This window comes from Nansenia antarctica (assembly GCF_963989245.1).
Source record: "Nansenia antarctica genome assembly, chromosome: 6".
Taxonomy (NCBI): domain Eukaryota; kingdom Metazoa; phylum Chordata; class Actinopteri; order Argentiniformes; family Microstomatidae; genus Nansenia; species Nansenia antarctica.
The window spans coordinates 56,877,613-56,897,612 of NC_137676.1; the positions used below are offsets into that span (position 1 = coordinate 56,877,613).

General features: G+C 43.5%; 3 protein-coding genes across 5 annotated transcripts in view; 1 reads left to right on the forward strand and 2 right to left on the reverse strand.

Annotated features, from left to right (window-relative positions):
* The window catches only part of hemgn (hemogen), a 5,541-nt gene extending 5,434 nt beyond the window's left edge, over nt 1-107 (reverse strand). For both annotated transcript variants that reach the window (XM_080534034.1, XM_080534033.1), the window contains exon 1: nt 1-107. This exon is cut by the window's left edge and continues 59 nt beyond it. The gene's annotated coding sequence lies outside the window, so the exon portion shown is untranslated.
* Nucleotides 108-1,132: 1,025 nt separating this feature from the next.
* On the forward strand, nt 1,133-6,553 carry anp32b (acidic (leucine-rich) nuclear phosphoprotein 32 family, member B). 2 transcript variants are annotated; one of them, XM_080534919.1, is made up of 7 exons: nt 1,133-1,865; nt 4,292-4,441; nt 4,636-4,758; nt 5,004-5,193; nt 5,294-5,415; nt 6,146-6,215; nt 6,321-6,553. In XM_080534919.1, exons 1-7 carry the CDS (start codon nt 1,812-1,814, stop codon nt 6,419-6,421), a joined length of 810 nt encoding a protein of 269 aa, XP_080391045.1. In that variant the 5' UTR covers nt 1,133-1,811; the 3' UTR covers nt 6,422-6,553. The 2 variants fall into 2 exon arrangements, with proteins under 2 accessions (XP_080391045.1, XP_080391044.1); XM_080534918.1 differs by having other exon boundaries at nt 1,797-1,865; nt 6,324-6,553.
* An 8,704-nt stretch (nt 6,554-15,257) lies between these two features.
* The window catches only part of coro2aa (coronin 2Aa), a 33,016-nt gene continuing 28,273 nt past the window's right edge, over nt 15,258-20,000 (reverse strand). The window contains exons 7-12 of the mRNA XM_080535046.1: nt 19,527-19,631; nt 19,129-19,225; nt 18,415-18,527; nt 17,747-17,837; nt 15,760-16,016; nt 15,258-15,448 (exon numbers count right to left, since the gene is read on the reverse strand). Of these exons, the coding sequence (XP_080391172.1) occupies nt 15,326-15,448; nt 15,760-16,016; nt 17,747-17,837; nt 18,415-18,527; nt 19,129-19,225; nt 19,527-19,631 (786 nt within the window). The 3' untranslated portion in view covers nt 15,258-15,325. The remainder of the gene's footprint in view (nt 15,449-15,759; nt 16,017-17,746; nt 17,838-18,414; nt 18,528-19,128; nt 19,226-19,526; nt 19,632-20,000) is intronic.

A 20,000-nucleotide genomic window follows, 5' to 3' on the forward strand; every position in this document is an offset into this window, starting at 1 on the left:
CAGTATTCTGGGATCCTTCTGTCAAAAACAAAAAAATACACACAACTAACACACAAAATGGTTAGTAGACGTTACACTCCTGGGCAGTTTACTGGCATGGACGACCAGGGCTGCCCATCTCTGTAGGGAGTCGCCTATGATAAGAAAAAGCTGTTGGAAAGGAGAGAAGTGACCCATACACACGTACAGTACGCTTGATAAACTCATGAGTTCAAGTAGACATTACAGTGCCCTCTCCTGGAAAACACACTCTACTCCCACTGTACAAAATACACTCTTCATGTGCAACACAGCACTGTACATGTACAGCATAATTCAGTACATTCAAGATGGATAGGCCTACATTCATATGAGCAAAAGAGGAATTTCATGCTTTGTATATTTGGAATGATATCTGATTTCAGAAATGTTACCATTATGAAAAAAAGTAATGACATTATAAAAATACAAAAAATACAAATAGATATTCTCATTCTAACCTTAATTATGGTATATGAGTTTTTTTTTTTTTTTTTTACAAATACAGGTTTCTTTCAATGCAAGAGGGCAACACTTAAACATGCTTTAAATGTTCAACCCCACTTTACTGTGTTGCTCATTCGTATAGTGATTGCCATGCTTGAGAAAATTTCATGTTTAGGTGAAGAGTGCTTGGTGGCAGTGGGAGGCACACAAGACTGTGCTTCTGCTTGAGGGATAGTGGGGGTGTAGAATGAAGTTGCCCAATAGTCTCTGATCTGGGATCAGTTTTTCCTTTTTCCCTCTCACGGTTAAGGTTATGATTTGAGGAGGTAAAGACTGAATCTAGATCAGTGCCTAGCGGCAACATCACCCTGGGGGGATCTTGGGTCTAATGCAGGAAGTATAAACGGGAAGTACCCCCTTACCATGTGCATATACAATGCTCTCTTCACTGCTAACCAAATAACCCCCCCATCTGCCCTACACCAGACTGGAAAGGGCAAATGGTATAAGATTATTTGGGAATCTCGCTTTGGCTGGTTATTGGGGATGGAATAAGTCAGAATGCACATTTCATATTGGAGAGTTCCTTTATTTATCACATTTGTAGTATAGTAATTTAATGTTAAATGCTTACATGGTTACAATTCAAATGGTGCTGTATCGTTAATCAGAGCAGGTATGGAATAAATAAACCACTGCTTTTACAGTCAACGGGTAATCTCTTATTACTTGACCATAACAAAATAAAGTCTATATTCTTGGAGAATTCAATACATTTACACAGGTAATGAACAAAGCTGGCAGTTGAGACAAATTCAGCTGTTGTGAACAAACTAAACTACTAGCCAACTGTATTTTTGTTTTCATAACATTAACATAGCAATAACATCACACATATTTCTGGGAATATAATTTATAGGAATTGTATATATAATCTTTGCATTACACGAGTGAGTGCTCATACAATCACATTTGTTTATCAATGTAATCAAAAATAGACTTAAAGACGGAGTGCTTAACATTTAGATTTTACATAATACATCACTTTCTTTCCAGATATAAATTGCAACACCACAGTACGGCTTTCATGACAGCGTCATGTTTTGTGACTGCATTGCCTGTTTAACGGCAGTGGGCGGTTCTGACCAGAGATGGCGCTGTTGAGTATATATTTTGTTCCAGTCCCGTTTCCCTCCATGGTTTCTCCTCTCCGACTAACTTAGCGTTTGGCTCACTTCATTATATAGTCCCATATTCTACCTCCATTCGGGCATCTCTCTGCCTTTGGATTGAGCAGAAATTCCACCTAAACCTGAGAGAAAAGTTTAACTTTCGCAGGGGTGAAGATGGACATGAAAAAGAGGATCCACTTGGAGCTGAGAAACAGGACACCATCTGATGTAAGTCGTTGCCTTTTAAACCAAACCTTAGTTTTCTGGCTAGCCTCGCTAGCTTGCTACTTTTTCTGCTTTTCAAGTGACCTGTGCAGCTAATGGTGACCACATGGGCTTAATGTTGCTCATTTATTTATAGGGAGAAATACTTTTACAGTAACGAGCTTTATCGCCTATGTCCCCGTCGGGGCGTGAAGGGGCAACAAGACGAGACGAGCTATATTCAATCATTACTTTGGAAAGCCGAGTCTTTCGCTGTGTGGCGTTATCGCAGTGTTTTAACCTCGCAGCAGCCCGGTGCTGGTCGACGGTCACACACGGCGAGGCTCGACTGCAACATTGTTTCGATCATTTGTTAACTTCTCCAAATCGGTGTTGAATTGCTACGAGGGCTGCTTTTCCACGATGCCACGGAATGGTTTATTTTATACAGCCAACTAGACCGTGGTAGCCATGTTTGTTGATAGCAGAACTGCTAAAACGGGGCGCCCTTTATTACAATGCACTTTTAAATCCCCACAAGGTACCTAATTGATTGTTGTTGTTTTTTCAACATGCCCCCCACGATACTTTTGCGATATCATAACCGGGGATCACGGGTGGAGTCACTAACAATTTCCCAGATTGGGGTAGGGACCCAGATATTTAGCTGACCAGCTACGCAAACAAAAAAATTGTGACTAGTTCTCACGAGTCATCCACTTCTTTTTCGCAACAAAGTATGATTCTTCTCACAATATAATGCTGTTTTTAATATTGCCAGCTTGCCAATAATAGTCGAGTGAAGTTATTGGGGGCATACAGACAATTGACAATACTCGCCTAGCATTTACATCCTGTCAAATATTGGATTGATAGACATGAATGATATTCCTAAAGTAAATCCTGGCCCTGGTCTGACGGTCAGCTTGTTGGACACTTCTCATCGCCCAGGCAGCAGCGGCCAGCGAGGCTCTGCTTCCCGCCATATTATCCCCTGCTACAACGACCACCAAAGGGAACTAAATACTTGTTGGAACCTATTAAACATCTCCCAATATTGTATTTCATATTTCTTATAATTTAAAAAAAGAAATTGAGTTGACCCCGTCATGTATAGGGACAATAAAGTCAGAATAGTAGCATGTCGGTCGCCTCCTGCCTGAATCTGAACAAACGCGTTCGACGCTGAAACTCGACGGACAACGACGGCTTTCATGCAAATATTCATACAGATATTATTATACATTGAAAGTGAAGTTCAAGTGATATTTTTACGTAATTACTGCACGTTAACAGTCGTCCCTCTCTACGAAGAGTTGAGAGAACTCTGCATACTGTATCTGTGGAATCGCCATGTTGTCATCCTGTCGTCTCTGAAGCTGTGAAGGAGAAAGGAGAAACTCTCCATCTTTGTCTACTGATTTCCGTTCTGAATATTTCCGTCGACATTGGAACTGAACATGCTGATATAATAATGTAACAAACTAGCCTAAAGGTCGCTCGCTCGACGGCAAGGCAATCCATTTCCCCCTACGAGTTGGATTTGAAAATAAAAATGGTATCTTTACAGAGTATAATTCGCAATCCTTCCCGTTGCTGTAGGGCGGCTAATGGCGGGCAGACAGCCTTCTCCTGCTGCACGGCAGCTCTTAAAAGGGCAATGGCCCTAGTGTAGCCTGTAGCCTGTAGCCCAGTGTAGCCTGTAGCCTGCAGCGAGCTGCTAACAGAAGTCATTGCATTTGTCATTAGTGACTGACTGCATCAGCTGCATCGGGGCCAAGCGAAGCTGCAACTCTGTATTGTGTATTCACTTCTTCTTCCTCGTGGCAGCAGCAGTGGTTTCAAAGACACGCAACCCCGTGGTGATCTGAAAAAAACACTCGAACAAAACAAACACTTTTATCGATGATACAATAGCCTTGTCGCTGTCGTTGTGTGAATCATGATCTTTTGACGTTTAACTTTTTGCACCCTTTTATCTATCGGATTGCGCAACCACTGCGCTATTATTATTATTACTGAACATGAATTCCGCCTTTAAAACGAGTAAATGTTACATTTTAGTAGCAGTGACCCGGGAAGTTGCAGGTATTTATACAGAAGTCAAATGAAACATGAGACGAATAACAACGACTCATTTCAAAGGGCCCTTATAATATTAAGTAATAGTAATATGTGCTGTCACAAAAGGGGTTATAGTTATAATCATCCATCATAACGAGTTGCAGGATTCAATCTGGTTAATTATTTCTATTCCCCCTAGAAATGTGTAGTACATTAGTACTCACAATGTAGTACATTATTGTAGCCAAAATATAGCATATATAACATAAATATGCAGAATGAAGCTTCGAGATGAGTGTGCATTCATTGCACATGTAAGCAGTTTCTAAGAATACCTGACAGCCAGGAATGAGGTTTATTGACATTGTCTTGTTTTTCTTTCAAAGGTACGAGAACTGGTCCTTGACAACTGCCGATCAAATGAAGGAAAAATTGAAGGCCTCACAGCAGAATTTGTCAACCTGGAATTCCTCAGTTTGATAAATGTCGGCTTAATCTCAGTCTCCAACCTTCCTAAACTTGGAAAACTTAAAAAGGTAACATGTTACTCATTATTATTATTATTATTATTATTATTATGTACAGTAAGAGGTGCCATGATTATTGGGTTCAACTTGCAAGTACATTAAACTTTGGGGTAGAAAGAACTATTGTTTTCTTTGTATAAACTGTTACATGTTTCAAAGTTATTTTTGACAGCATTGTAATATATCCTCCCATTTTGTTTCAGTTGGAGCTTAGTGACAACAGAATCTCTGGTGGCCTTGACGTTTTAGCAGAGAAACTCCCCAACCTCACACATCTAAATCTAAGTGGAAACAAACTGAAAGATATCAGCACATTGGAACCTTTGGTAGGTACACCAACGCCCCTGTAGAGCCCAATAGAGCGCAACACCATCATGGGCCTGTTTGAATACTGTAAAATTAACCTTGAAGAAAACACTGATTCTACATGATTGGCTTGGTCAATCAAGCTTTCACCAATCAAGTCATTTGTCAGTCAGACCAGTGATTTGCTCAAGGAAGGATGCATTTGAAGTACATTCAATCAGGGCCTGTTCTTCCCCCTGATGACGTTCCTCATTTGATTTGACAGAAAAAGCTAGACAACCTGAAGAGTCTGGACCTGTTCAACTGTGAAGTAACAAACCTGAACGACTACAGGGAGAGTGTATTCAAGCTCCTCCCTCAGCTCACCTACCTGGACGGGTACGACATGGAGGACCGCGAGGCGTCCGACTCCGACGGAGAAGTGGACGGGGCGGATGACGATGATGACGAAGAAGGTGAGAATCTACTAGTCGTTCTCCATCCTTGGCGTATTTCCAGGTGGTGTTCAACATCGACAGTCAGCTTGACGGTTTGATCTTTGCATTGTTTTTGCAGAGGGGGAGGAGGAAGAGGATGAGGATGGAGAGGAGGAGGACTTTGACGAGGATGATGACGATGACGATGAAGAGGAGGGGGTAGAAGGAGAGGAGGATGACGAGGTCAGCGTAGAGGATGAGGTAAAAAAAAAAGCCTTGTTTGTATTGTTTTGACCTGTTGTTTTTAAGTAAAATGAGTTTGTTGGAGGTTATGTTGTTGTTTATACTGACCCAGTGTTTCCCCTACCATTGCCTTGGGGGGGCGGGCCGCCCTCCCAACGGAACCCCCCGCCCCCCCAAGAAAGAGGAATTATTACTGACGGAGACACCAAACATCTGACAAGCAGGCTAAAATATCAGCGTTTTTTAAACGCACCCAACCCGAATCTGGCGAGTGGCAAGCCCATAGGCTCGTTGGTAACGTTAGTCCGCCAGTAGTCTCGCATAGCCAGACCCATCTCCACACTTCGCGCTGTGCCAGCGCTGGAGAATAATACAAGAGGTTTACCTTTTGGTTGACAGCAAAAGGGAGAGAGGAGGATAGGGAGGGAGAGAAGGAGAGTGCGCAGGATGGTGTCGGCTCGGCACACCAGAGAGAGAGAGAGCAAGAACCAGGTGAGAAAGTGGACAGGTAGTCAAGACCACATAAGTAAGTAGCCTTGAGAACCGATGGTTCTGGAGCCTAATGGCCCATAGGGCAGGAGCCTATCTCCTGTTTCCGTAGCGTGAGGCGGCTTAATGTACAAGTACACCCCAGGACATGACGCTGGTATGAGGCAGGGTCTTACCCCCTGGGGGGGGCGGGTGTGTGTAAGACCTTGCCTGTGACACACACTGTGACCTGTTTTGTTTTGTTTCCTTTTCTCCGCAGGAGGAAGACATTGTCCAGGGCGGTGAAGTCGACAGTGGGGATGATGATGATGATGACGATGAGGAAGATGGTTTGTTTCTTTATTTGTATACATCCTAGAATCATTTCAAATGTCATCTTCTACGCATCTTCTGGTTGGTAGACCAGGATGAATGACAGTGTTATTTCCCACCAGAAGCAGAGGCTGCTGCTGCCGCCGTGAAAGGAGAGAAGAGAAAGCGAGATCCAGAAGACGACGAGGACGAGGATGATGACGACGATGAGGACGACGATTAAGAGCAGAAGAGAAGGAGAGCCTATCAAGTTACCAACCCCTTCCCCTCTTCTTTCTACACCCAGACATCTACCCCTCCAAGCCACACCCTGCCTCCACTCCATGTCTCTCCCCCCCAGCTCTGAGCCCCCATGTGGGGCAAGACTGTACCGGACGGGTGGGCCGAGTGGCTCTGCGCCCCATGGAACCGAGAACCATGGAACCGTGAACCATGGAACGGTTCTCAAGCAGCCCACCACTCAGCATTCCACAATTTCACTGTCAACCCTTCTTTGTGTATTCCTGCGTGAGGACTTTGGGACTGGTATCTAGTTTTGGGTCTGTGCTTTTAATATTTTGTTGGATGAATTATTATGTTTTTGTTGTTGGGTTTATATTTTATTTTCCCCCCCCCCCTCCCTCTTATTTTCGTCGTTGTTTTATTTTTTTTCCCCTTCCCTTATTTCCCCAATAAAATTATTGCTATAGCAACTGTGCGACGAGCGAGCTATGATTTTTAGTGTGGCCGCCTGTTGCACAAATCAAGGTTGTAGCTACATTTTTACTTTATGTATGACAAAAAAAAAAACTTTGTAAATAAAATGTTAACATTTTGCGCTTTTGCTCTCCTCCGGTCTTGCTTTCCTCTTGTGTCATGTTGTGAGGTTATGATATATAAATCACATGATGTAACAGTCACTGCCTATGACTGTGCCATCAGATTTATCTTATCCAAATGGATGGATAATATGTGCAACCAATTAAACAGGAAATTAGACAGTGCTCATCTTTCCCTTTCATTTGGGGTTGAGGCATATAGCTGGATCTTCACAACAGATGGTCTGGGACACATCTAGAGAGTCCAGCACCGCAGTGGGTCACGGCCATAGACATTACGCACCAAATGCCTCAGATGCAACGCATGCCTCAGAGTCAGTCTAGAAGAAGACAGTGTGTTAAACAGGCCTTTTGTCCTCATGTTGTTACAATGCTGTGATGGTAAAGCGTGACTTCCCTAGCTTGTTGGCAGGCAGAACACACCAGATGGTAGCCTACATCCAGGCACCATGGTATCAATGTTCAATAGGCTCTGTTCTACACGTCCATTGGAGACTTCAATGGACGCTGGTGTCATGTAAGAGCACACAAACAGATTTTGTTGCTGGATGAATGTCAGACAACATCAACACCAACCACATCGGCATTCCACGACAATGTATGTACAAGCTATACGACCGTGGTAGTCCTGAGCTGTTATGTTTAAGACCGAACTCAGGAGTCAGAATGTGTACTATTACTATCCCATCAAATCAAATGTTATTTGTATAGCGCATTTCTCACAAAACGATGTTCTCATGGCTGTATTTACACTACTACCTTTCTCTTGAGGCAATTTCTGAATGCTTAACCAAACAGGTCAGGCAGGCAACCTTTTACTGGAATGGGAAGCTGTTAGCCTTCCACATGTTACAGCCTGAGGGGGAGGGAGGGGGAGGGGGTTAACTTTACCTCTCAATGTCAACAATCCCTACTGAGCATGAGCAGAGGCCTAGCTATGATGCCAGCTAAGAAGGGACTGGGAGGGGATCGAGTCGTATAAAAGGGGTTTTGTTATACCTATTCATCAGTTATAACTGCTATTTCAAATAGCATTGTCAGTTATAACAGTATATGTCTCTATGCAAAGTGTTGCTGATTAGCATAAATATTTGTATAACTACATTTACTGCCACATTTTAAGCGGTTGAATTAAGGGAAATCTATTTAGATTTGTGACCGGAAATTAAAATACTTGACAAATTGACCACAGCAAATGAAATAATCAAAATATTGTTTTCATCTCCTTTTTATTCTCTATTGGTGTATTTCTTTACATATTTAAAAACAATATACAGTATATTCAGCATAACAAGACACAATTAGATTCATTTTATACATTTTTTCCCTATATTTCACTGTGTTTTTGTGTGTACATTATTATTCTTTTTGGAAGACATCACAAGATCAATAAAAAAAACAATAAATTGCAGCTTGAATCCTAGGCACAGTAAGGCTCATGATATTGCCCAGCAGTAACTCTCAATGAACCATCCATTCATACCATCCCAAAGCTGCTACTTGAGGTTGGGGTCAGTTGAATTCCAATTGAGGAAGCATTAGAATTAAATTAGTATTCAATTATCATTCAATGATTGCATATAGGGCATTTGTTTTCAATGTCTTCTCAATAAACTGAAAAAATAAACTTTTTACATCAAAAGGCTTTCCATTTTAAATTGAAATCGAATTGACCACAACCCTGCGGTCTATTACCAAAATAATATTACTCCTGTTAAATGCACAGACAGGATTTCCTGGATTGTTAACATGCCATTTTGTACAGTATATGTGATTTGGTCTTGGCTCAATTGTATGGTTAATGATTTGGTCTTGGTCTAGATACAGCTATTATACGCTCCAAAATACGTTTAGTGACCTAAATCAACGTGTAGAACTAGCACCATAGTAGTTGAAGGAGGCAGTTGGCAGACAGGCCAACAGTGGATGGCAAGCGATTGTGGTTGGCAGTGACTGGCAACACAGGCCCGCATTACAGTACATCTAGTATTGCTTAGGTGGACTTGCCAGGACAGACAAACTACATGTGCCCTACGATGACTCCCGTGTGGTCATACCATCCCCCCCATATTGACCCCTGTGGACCATTTCAACAACACTGAGAACCAACTCTGTCAGACGGCGCAGGTGTGTAATCTCATCAACACCAACACGTTCTGCAACAGTTATGACTCAAAACCGTCAACGCAGAGATGACTTCCTCCCGGCACCACTGATGATGAAGTAGAACACGTGACTCAGAGAATCGTCTCATAAATTCAGGCCCGATTTCTGTACAGATGACAAAGAAACTAATGAGAGGCCCACTAGGACACAGGGTCACATTCAGACCACTCCAGAGTCCATCAATGGACCTCAACTGTACCCAACAGGAAGGAGGCTGGACATGAATGACACCATGTGACCTTTGGGTGCTGTGGCTGCTGCAGGACAGCGCGAGCGTAGGCTAGTCTTTAGCTAGCAGCTATGAGGGGGCTTGTGGTGGGTCCACTGAGTTTAAAAGCTCACTCACGGCTATAAGATATCAACGAGTGTTGGTTTAGAAAAGCAGTGCTTGCTCCTCTGACAACATAGAACATTCAGCCAGGTGTAATATGGGAACATACTCTAACTTAATGGATGGCAATGCAACACTGTGGGGGGGGGCTTATATAATCTGAACAAGGACACCAACATATTATCGGTAGACTTACGTCCCATCTATCTTCTCCTGAGGTAGGCACTTTCCCACATGAAATGATAAAGGCGCGGGGTTGGTCGAAGCATGGCCCAACCCGCTCCCGCTTTAAGTCCATCTGGAAGAGGGCACACTTCAGGAGAAGGGTGGAGAAATGGGACCGACCAGGCTCACTCAGACAGGTACGCTGCCTGGTGGCGTTGGTGGTTGGAGTTTGCCCTCCAGTCAATAAGTAAACCCTCATCTCTGCAGCAACAACCAGCCCACCAGAGTGGTCAGACACCAACAATGACACGTTCTAGAACCTTGGAGGCCTATTATGACAGAGCGCTGAGAGTGACTATCATTCAACAGAAAACCCCCCCTATCTGGCGACACACATTCACTTGTGCTCAGGTTCAGCTCACAGTGATCATTTCTCATAATGTATGTATGTGTGTGTGTGTGTGATGCATGTTTGCTATTGGGCTTGTGTAGAATGTCCATATTGACATGTCCAATACAGTGAAACATGTGCAGCAGGGACTGTAGATATTTCATGGTCTGGCAAGATCCATAATGTTCATACTCTATTAATTTCCACAGCCATTCAGTTTGAGCCATTTTGCCATGAAACGTGTTTAGTGCTTGTGGCATTAAAGCAAAGGAAATGAATCCAAAGGCCAAGATTGGAACGCTCATGGTCAACCTGCTCTCAACACATTCATTCCCTTTTGGAATTGCCTTCCTCTTTCTGCTTCACCAATCACTTAGATAAGCACTTACAAATATTTATTTAGTTCCCTGTAAGTCATATATATACATTACACACACAGTATATAGACACACACAGCTCATTTTCTCTTACTATTTATAGGTATGTGTTTTTTTGTTTTTACATTTTGGTTTTATTCTATAAACTACTGACAACATTTCTCCCAAATTCCCCCCAAAATATTGTCATTTAGAGCATTTGTTATAACTGGTCAAAATAGCAAAAAATATGCAGTGTTTTCAGACCTCGAATAATTTTTAAACAACACAATACTAATGTTTTAACTTAGGAAGGGTTCAGAAATCATTATTTGGTGGAATAACCCTGATTTTCAATCACAGCATTCATGCATCTTGGCATGCTCTCTAGCAGTCTTTCACATTGCTGTTGGGTGACTTTGCCACTCCTGGTGCACACATTCAAGTAGCTCTGCTTTGTTTGATGGCTTGTGTGTCTAGAAAAGCGCTACATAAGTCTAATGTATTATTATTATTATTATTATTATTATTATTATTATTATTATTATTATTACTATAATTGTGACCATCCATCTTCCTCTTGATCATATTCCAGAGGTTTTCAATTGGGGCTGACAGTGTCTTGATCTGGTGGTCCTCCATCCACACCTTGATTAACCTGGCTATGTGGCATGGAGCACTGTCCTGCTGGTAAAAACAATCCTCAGAGTTGGGGAACATTGTCAGAGCAGAAGGAAGCAATGTTTCTTCCAGGACAACCTTGTACGTGGCTTGATTCATACGTCTTTCACAACGACAACTCTGCCCAGTTCCAGCCTTGCTGAAGCACCCCCAGATTATCACTGATCAAATTTCACAGTGGGTGCAGGACACATCCCAAAGATGTTCTATTGGATTCAGATCCGGTGACTGGGAAGGCTACTGAAGAACATTGAACTCACTGTCATGTTCATGAAACCAGTTTGAGATTACTTTTGCTTCGTGACATGGTGCGTTATCATGCTGGAAGTAGCCATTAGAAGATGGCTAAATTGTGGCCATGAAAGGATGCACATGGTCAGCAACAATACTCAAATAGGCTGTGGCATTCAAGCCATGATTGATTGATTGATATTAATGGGCCCAAAGTGTGCCAAGAAAACCTCCACCAGTATGGACAGGATAAGGCAGGTTGGGTCCCTGGATTCATGCTGTTGGTGCCAAATTCTGACCCTACCATCTGTGTGCCTCAGCAGAAATCGAGATTCATCAGACCAGGCTAGGTTTGTCCAGTCTTCAACTGTCCAGTTTTTGTGAGCCCGTGCTCACTGCAGCCTCCGCTTTCTGTTCTTGGCTGACATGAGTGGAACCCGACGTGGCCTTCTGCCCATCTGCCTCAAGCTTCAACACGCTGGGGAATTCTCATATGCCTTTCCTGCTCAACACAATTGTAAAGAGTGGTTATCAGAGTTACCGTCTATGTGTGCAGTATGGGTACAAGGGATGGTCTTCTGTTCCAGGGGTTGTGAAGAACTGCGAGGTCACTTTAAACACTTGTTGAATTCATTGGTTAATGTCTTTTAGGTTATGATTGATTGTAGTCATTTTTTGTTCGTTTTTGTATTTTAACATTTTATCTATTAAAAGTAAATCTATGCTACAGAATGGTCAGTGTTGTTTGTATTACTTTGAACACTCAATTGTGGCGCAAAGGCAGGAATTATTGCATTTGTTCTTCTCACCACCAAGTGGAGCTAAGTACACCATATCCAAATCACATCGCTCTAGATTCAACCTCACCTGATCTGCATTCTAGAAGTGCTCCCAAGTAGAGTGGTACCAGATAGGTATTGAAATCTTTGAAGTTTATACAAATATAATAGGCATGTGTAAAATTATTATCCACCAATATGTAACTGCTCAAGCTCAAACATTTATTTTTATTTTTATATATACACTTTCTGTTGCGTAATTTGTGATCCCATCGCTTTCCATTCATATTTTAATTTAAGCTTTTATTTTGAAGCCGGGAAACCAGAAGGCTTAAAGGAGCTAGTTGGAGTTTATTGGAGCTCAGAGAACACAGATGGCTAGATTGCATCCTTTGGATGCTTTGGTACACTGCACGCACTCGAGACGCGGCGCTAAACACGACTGGTGAACAACCTCGAATTACATAATACAACTCTGTATTCATCTTTTGTGTCTTAATATTTGCCTTGAAATAACTTGATTATAGATGGTGACTTATCCTTCCACTCAGTTATTTAACTTTACAAAATAGTAAAATGCCCCTCAACATACCTCCTCAAGAAAAGCCATAATAAGTCATATCAAACTATAGAATCTCACAGCAAATGCATTTCCTGGGGGACCCTCGGACCCCAGGAGCGGTGAGCTCAGAGTCTCAGAATCTCAGGATCCCCCAGACACATCATCATCCACACAGGCTCAGAGGACCTGAGGGCCCAACCAGAGAGGGTGGTCACAGCCAGAGAGGGTGGTCACAACCAGAGAGGCTGGTCACAACCAGAGAGGCTGGTCACAACCAGAGAGGCTGGTGACAACCAGAGAGGGTGGTCACAACCAGAAAGGCTGGTCACAACCAGAGAGGCTGGTCACAACCAGAGAGGCTGGTCACAACCAGAGAGGCTGGTCACAACCAGAGAGGGTGGTCACAACCAGAGAGGGTGGTCACAACCAGAGAGGCTGGTCACATCGGTCAGGGGAGTGACCCCCACCCTCGACCTGGACTGTCTCTACCACCACGTCCATCTCTATACAGAGACAGTCCCTACCCCCACCCTGGACTGTCTCTACCACCACGTCCAACTCTATACAGAGTCCCCACCCCCACCCTCGACCTTGACAGTCTCTACCACCACGTCCATCTCTATAAAGAGACAGTCCCCACCCCCACCCTGGACTGTCTCTAGGACCACGTCCATCTCTATACAGAGACAGTCCCCACCCCCACCCTGGACTGTCTCTAGGACCACGTCCATCTCAATACAGAGACAGTCCCCACCCCCACCCTGGACTGTCTCTAGGACCACGTCCATCTCTATACAGAGACAGTCCCCACCCCCACCCTGGACTGTCTCTAGGACCACGTCCATCTCTATACAGAGACAGTCCTCACGTTCGCCAGGACACTGAAGGATGTCACCCTCAACCACAGCCTGACCACGTCCACATGGAGTCGAGGTGACGTGTCCACCGGCTGTCCCCTAGGATACAGAGAGACGCTGGTTCCATCCACCAATCGCAGAGAGAATGCTGATTTGGTTTAAAACACGACTAATCAAAACCAGACGAATTTTTCATTTTGCCTCAAATTAATCTCCACAGACAAAAATGTCTGCCCTTAAAAATACCCTTAAAAACTGAGACACATTTGTTCCAAACAATAACAACGGCATGCGTCAATCGCAACCTGGGGAAGATTCTGTCTGAGCATCAACAGCAGATTAACGATGAGTAAAAGTAGATGAGTAAAAGTAGATGAGTAAAAGCCAAATTGGATTCCTACAAAATTGCAGAATATCACACCACATTTACACGTAAACCAAAATAAGACCAGCATTTTCTCCTGCTTTGTACATTTTCCACTCAATTTGGCACGAGGGTGTTTTTCTCATAATAATTGAAAGTGGTGGAAAACATCAAAACAATGTACAAAAACACTAAATGTGCTGTCAAAATTGGAGACAAACGAACAGACTTCTTCTTCTTCTTCAGCACATATAATTTCTATCTGAACATTTGCAATGTTCCAGCCTCCTGAACAGGCCCCTGGCCTTCACCACCTGTCTAACTGATTTCTATTGATTAACTTCTTCCTTCTTCAAACTCTCCTTTATTTGTTCATCTTTTTGACAACTGTACAGTGAGTGTGACAGCGTGACAGTGTGATAGTGTTGTGTGCAAAGTGAATTCGTGGGTTTTTAGCACCAGAACTGACAACTTCCTGGTTGCGGTTTAACGTCACTGCACGTGCGTGTGCGTGTGGTATTGCGCACGCAAGCCATCGTCGGGGGGTTTGGAACCCATTCTGAGCAACTGTTGTTTAAAATAATTTTCATTGTTCGTTATTTCATTCATATGGCTAGCTTTTTTGAGTCCACAAGTAAAAACACAGAATAAATAAACGTTAAAATTAAAAAAACTAAACAAAACTGCAATTCCCCCAAATGGTTTCTGGTACAGAGATGGTGTATTTGTCAGCTGCTGGGCAATGATTGTAGTTTAATTTGTCATTAAAACAAACGCAGCTTCATAAAATCTCAATAGACTCATACACCCCAGCCATATCTCCAGCATCCACATACAGTAGTTTAAATATGCACACAATGACAAAAGCGTAGAAAATAAATTCAGTGTATCTTACAATCATATGTGACGTCCCCTTGCAACTGAGACAACATTCAAAATAGCAAGCAGACAACCACTCATTCAATTAAGACAGGCACGTACATCATCTCTTTTCTCTTTTTTAAAATAAAAAAAGGGCCTCTAAAATAAGTATAAAGAACAACAGAAACGACAGCAAACTTGCATAGCTCTGGAGCGTACAAAAGAAGAAAAAAAAGGGGGGGGGGCGTAGTTATTGGTAGCATTCAAATATGTTACATAACAATGAGAGACTGATTGAGTGTATGGGTGTATGTACATGAGAGGGAAATATGTGCAACATGAAATGCCTGGGTGAGACCAGCTGATCAAGAGGCCTGATGGAGACAGAAACAGGCCCACAGGGAGAGAGAGGGGCGAGAGAGGGGCTGGACTTGGAAGGGCGTTCATTGCAGTGGAACCCCCCAGGGGTGTGAAAGAAGGAAAATGACCAGGGGGAAGGTGGTGAGACTACCCCAGGGAGAGGTGCAGAAGGTGGGGGGGGAGGGGGGGCCCAGGGCTGCCTCTCTCAGTGGCAGTTCCTCACGTTTTTGATTTCCAGCTCCAGCTGCTTGATGCGGACGTCCCTCTGGTTGAGCATCTCCCTCAGACTGCGGATCTCATCCTGCTGCTTGTGGAACCTCATACGCAGCTGGAGAGGACACACACAGACACACACACACACACACACACACACACACACACACACACACACACATTAATAACAGCATTAAGAAGAACGGACACACTGGATGGTAACAGAACAAGTGTGTGATTGTTACGTACAGATTCATGATTCAATTTAATTGTCATTGGCAGAGGACGAGTACAAAGACAAGGAAACGCATTCGGCATCGTGCAATAGTGCAAAAGCCATGAATGCCATTATGACATGGATACACCATGTACCAGGTTGGCTGAACACACAGAACCCCCGGAACCCCCTGCCCCTCCCTCCCTCACCTCGTTCTCTGTTTTGGGGGGAGAGCAATGCAGGGGGTCCTGCCCGTTGGTGACGGCCGTGTGGCTCCTGTCCTCCTGCTGGGGGTCCTTGCCCTCCTTGCCCCCCAGCTGCTCCTCGATGTAGGCCAGCTGCAGCAGGCCTGGTCTGGTCTGGGACCGCCGGGTGTCCAGGGAGCTGCTCTGCCCCTTGCCGGGGGCCAGCGCTCGGTAGGTGTCCACTACTCTACTCCCAGGCTTCAGAGACATCAGCACCGGCCCTGCAGGGGAGGACATAGAGGTAGGTGTATGAGTATGTATGTATGTATGTAGCTATGTATGTATGTATGCATGTATGTAGCTATGTATGTATGTACGTATGCATGTATGTAGCTATGTATGTATGTATGTATGTATGTATGTATGTATGTATGTGTGTATGTATGTATGTATGTATACGTATGTATGTATGTATGTATGTGTGTATGTATGTAGCTATGTATGTATGTACGTATGCATGTATGTATGTAGCTATGTATGTATGTATGTAGCTATGTATGTATGTATGTATGTATGTATGTATGCATGTATGTATGCATGTATGTATGTACGTATGCATGTATGTATGTATGTGTGTATGTATGTACGTATGCATGTATGTACGTATGCATGTATGTATACATGCATTCATGCATGCAGGTGTGTATGTATGTGGTTATCGTCTGTCTGTGTATGAGAGTTTCCCTAAAACAAATTCCTAACAACCTGTTTGACTGGTATGGTACCCAAGTCGAGAAGATGAACTAGGATGTTAAAATAACATAGTGTACGTATATTGCTCTCTCTCTCAGTAAAATAAATCCAGTGTTTGTGGATGACAGCATTCCTACTATCACGTCATACTACATTCCTGCAGGGTTATGGTTGTTACGACACCTGCACCTTCTCAAAATATCTCTCAGAGCTTTTCTTATCCGAACTCAAAAGCTCTCAATATGGCTCCAACAATAGGAGATTTGTGTATTGTGATCTGTACATTTGGGAATTAGAGTAAGTAACGTTACAATAATATATTTTGTAAAAAAATAATTATATATTGTAATGTGAAAGTTGCTTATAGGACTGACCCGCCTACAAAAGAGCAATGGCTGAATGTGATGGAGGAAATATACAAGATGGAGAGGTTCACACACATATTGAGGGTGAGAGGGGAGGTGTTTGACTCGAAATGGGCAAAATGGATTGAGTACAAGTAGGAGGAACAAGTGTAACATTAAAAAGGCACCATTAATATGGAACTCATGTATGATAATGCTGAGTAAATGAGAGGAAGCCCACGTCACAATATTATTATTTTATTATTATTTAGTTTGTCCTTCATCCTATTGTTTTTTCGGTGAATTGATGAGTGTTATTGTTGTTGTGAAGTTGTGATTTTTAGTATTTGCATTTTTAGTATTTGCAGAAAAGTTACAACATATTTTGCTGTGTTCTTGCCAATTTCACCCACTGACACTGGTTTTACATCTTGTTGTGTATCATGAATGAAATAAGAATTAAGAGAATTAAAGTGTTATTCTTAATTTCTTTGTGAAAAGTGTGTTTTTTTAACAGACACTAAGTCATTGCTTAATACTATGGTATGTGAATGCTGGTGAATATAGTATCTTGGGATGAAGGGCCGGGTGCTCCAATGTACATTTTGATTTGTATGTTTCAAAACAAGTTTCATTAAATTTTGAAAGAGCTACATCTTGAATATAACACACTGACGTGACGTACTGTATTTCAACCTGCAGTCAAATGAGGAGCGCATTACAGATTGAGGGTCACTTGTGTGGCCAATTTGACAGAGAGTGGAAATCTCTGGTTTCCGTTTTTTGCAATCAATTTGATTGCTGAGGAAATTGATGGGAAGATGTCATCAATGTCTGCCTTTGTAGCTGTATCAGAATTAACATTTCGATGGACGACTCCCTCACACCCCCTAAACCCAGTGGTGAACTCTGACCTTTGTCCATGCCACTCAGCCACTCTTCGGCGGTCAGGGCGGCCTCGTTCCCTCCTGTCATGGGGTAGAGATCCTCCTGGTACGACTCCGACTGCAGGACGCACACACACACACACACACACACACACACACACACACACACACACACAGGCACACACACACAGGCACACACACACAGGCACGCACACACAGGCACGCACACACAGGCACACACAGGCGCACACACACACACAGACACACACACACAGGCACACACACACACGCACACAGGCATACACACATATGGTGTGAATAAAGGGAACGATGAGTCCCAGTGAGTTTGTCCATCTGACTCAGAACACCTGAGGTGGTTCCTGTTCCCAGTGGTCAGACTAGTGGACCTTCCACACTGCTGTCAGCTGTCTGCCTGCTGCTGCTTGGTATTGTTGTTGTTGTTGCTGTTGTCTTTCCTAATTGTACATTACATTCAAAATACATACTGGAACAGATGACACGTTTGAATTCCCATCACTGCCCTTTGTGGATGTCCAAATCATCAGAGGTGATAGTAATAATAATAATAATAATAATAATAATAATAATAATAATAATAATCGTTATTTGTATAGCACTTTTCCTGCAAATGTTGCAGCTGGGTTACTGCAGATGTAGTAGTCGGTGGCTCTTACCCTGCGAGGTACGATCATGGAGATGGGCTCGATCAGGCTCTTGATTGTCACCAGCTTGTAGAACCTGAACACCTCACAGGTGCACACGTCCAGCCCTCTCTTTGGCATAATACCTGAGGACACACACACACACACACACCAAGTTTGAGTGAGTTACAGAGCGTAAACACAACCAACAGAAGAACACACGCAAGCACGCAAGCACGCATGCGCACGCACACAGCTTCCACCACTGAATGCCAGTGTTATTGTATTATGTGTGTCGTGTGGCCTCGCCAACTTTAACAACCCTAACAACTGACATGGTTTAACAACCTTAACAACTGACATGGTTTAACAACCTTAACAACTGACATGGTTTAACAACCCTAACAACTGACATGGTTTAACAACCTTAACAACTGACATGGTTTAACAACCCTAACAACTGACATGGTTTAACAACCTTAACAACTGGCATGGTTTAACAACCTTAACAACTGACATGGTTTAACAACCTTAACAACTGACATGGTTTCCATGGTTTCCACATTGCCGACGATGTGAGAGGCCTGACTGAGTGAGGCGCTGCGGCTGGTTTGACTAGTCAAATAAGAAGCTCATTTGCACATCTGGTTTGGCTGCAGGTGCACCGCCAGAGTCAAAAGAGAGGAGATGGGTGGAGATCATCACTGAATGTGTGTGTGTGTGTGTGTGTGTGTGTGTTGCTCTTACCCAGGCCCTTCTGAGGTAGGAGCGAGCGGTACTCGGTGAGGAAGTGCATGTAGGGCTTCTCTGAGCTGATCTCATAGTACCTGATATTACCATCACCCTGAGAGGAGGGGAGAGAGAGAGAGAGAGAGAGAGAGAGAGGGGGAGAGAGAGAGAGAGGGAGAGAGAGGGGGAGAGAGAGAGAGAGGGAGAGAGAGAGAGAGAGAGAGAGAGAGAGAGAGAGAGAGAGAGAGAGAGAGAGAGGGAGAGAGAGAGATGACATTGTCACAAAGACCCAGCGCAACTTCTTTGGACACTGCTACTGTATAATTTTCATGTATTGGGATTGATGGGTGTGTGTGTGTGTGTGTGTGTGTGTGTGTGTGTGTGGTGATTGTAAACAGCTGGACTTGGAGACCCACCTTCCCAGCGATGTAGAGCATGTGTGTGTCCGGGTCGTAGAAGGGGAACAGGACCCCCGACGACCCATCTAGGTCCTCTTGTAACAACGGTACATCGAGGTCGTCCTGAAGCACACACGCACACGCACACACGCGCGCACACACACACACACACACACACACAGACGTGCACACCGACACACACACACACACACACACACACACACACACACACACACACACACACACACACACACACACCAAAGAGTAAAAGAGAGAACACATTTAATCCAGAGGAACACCATCACACAGGGGCAACTTCCATAGGCCCTTCTGGTGTTCATCATAGATGGACTTATGGTAAACATCACTCACAGTGCAGAATTAACAACATTGAGTGCTTAAAACCCCCTTAATCCGTGCATCAGTCCTAATCCCCCCCATCCCCCCCCCCACACGTCAAAACACCCCAGCCGCCACATATCAACATGCATC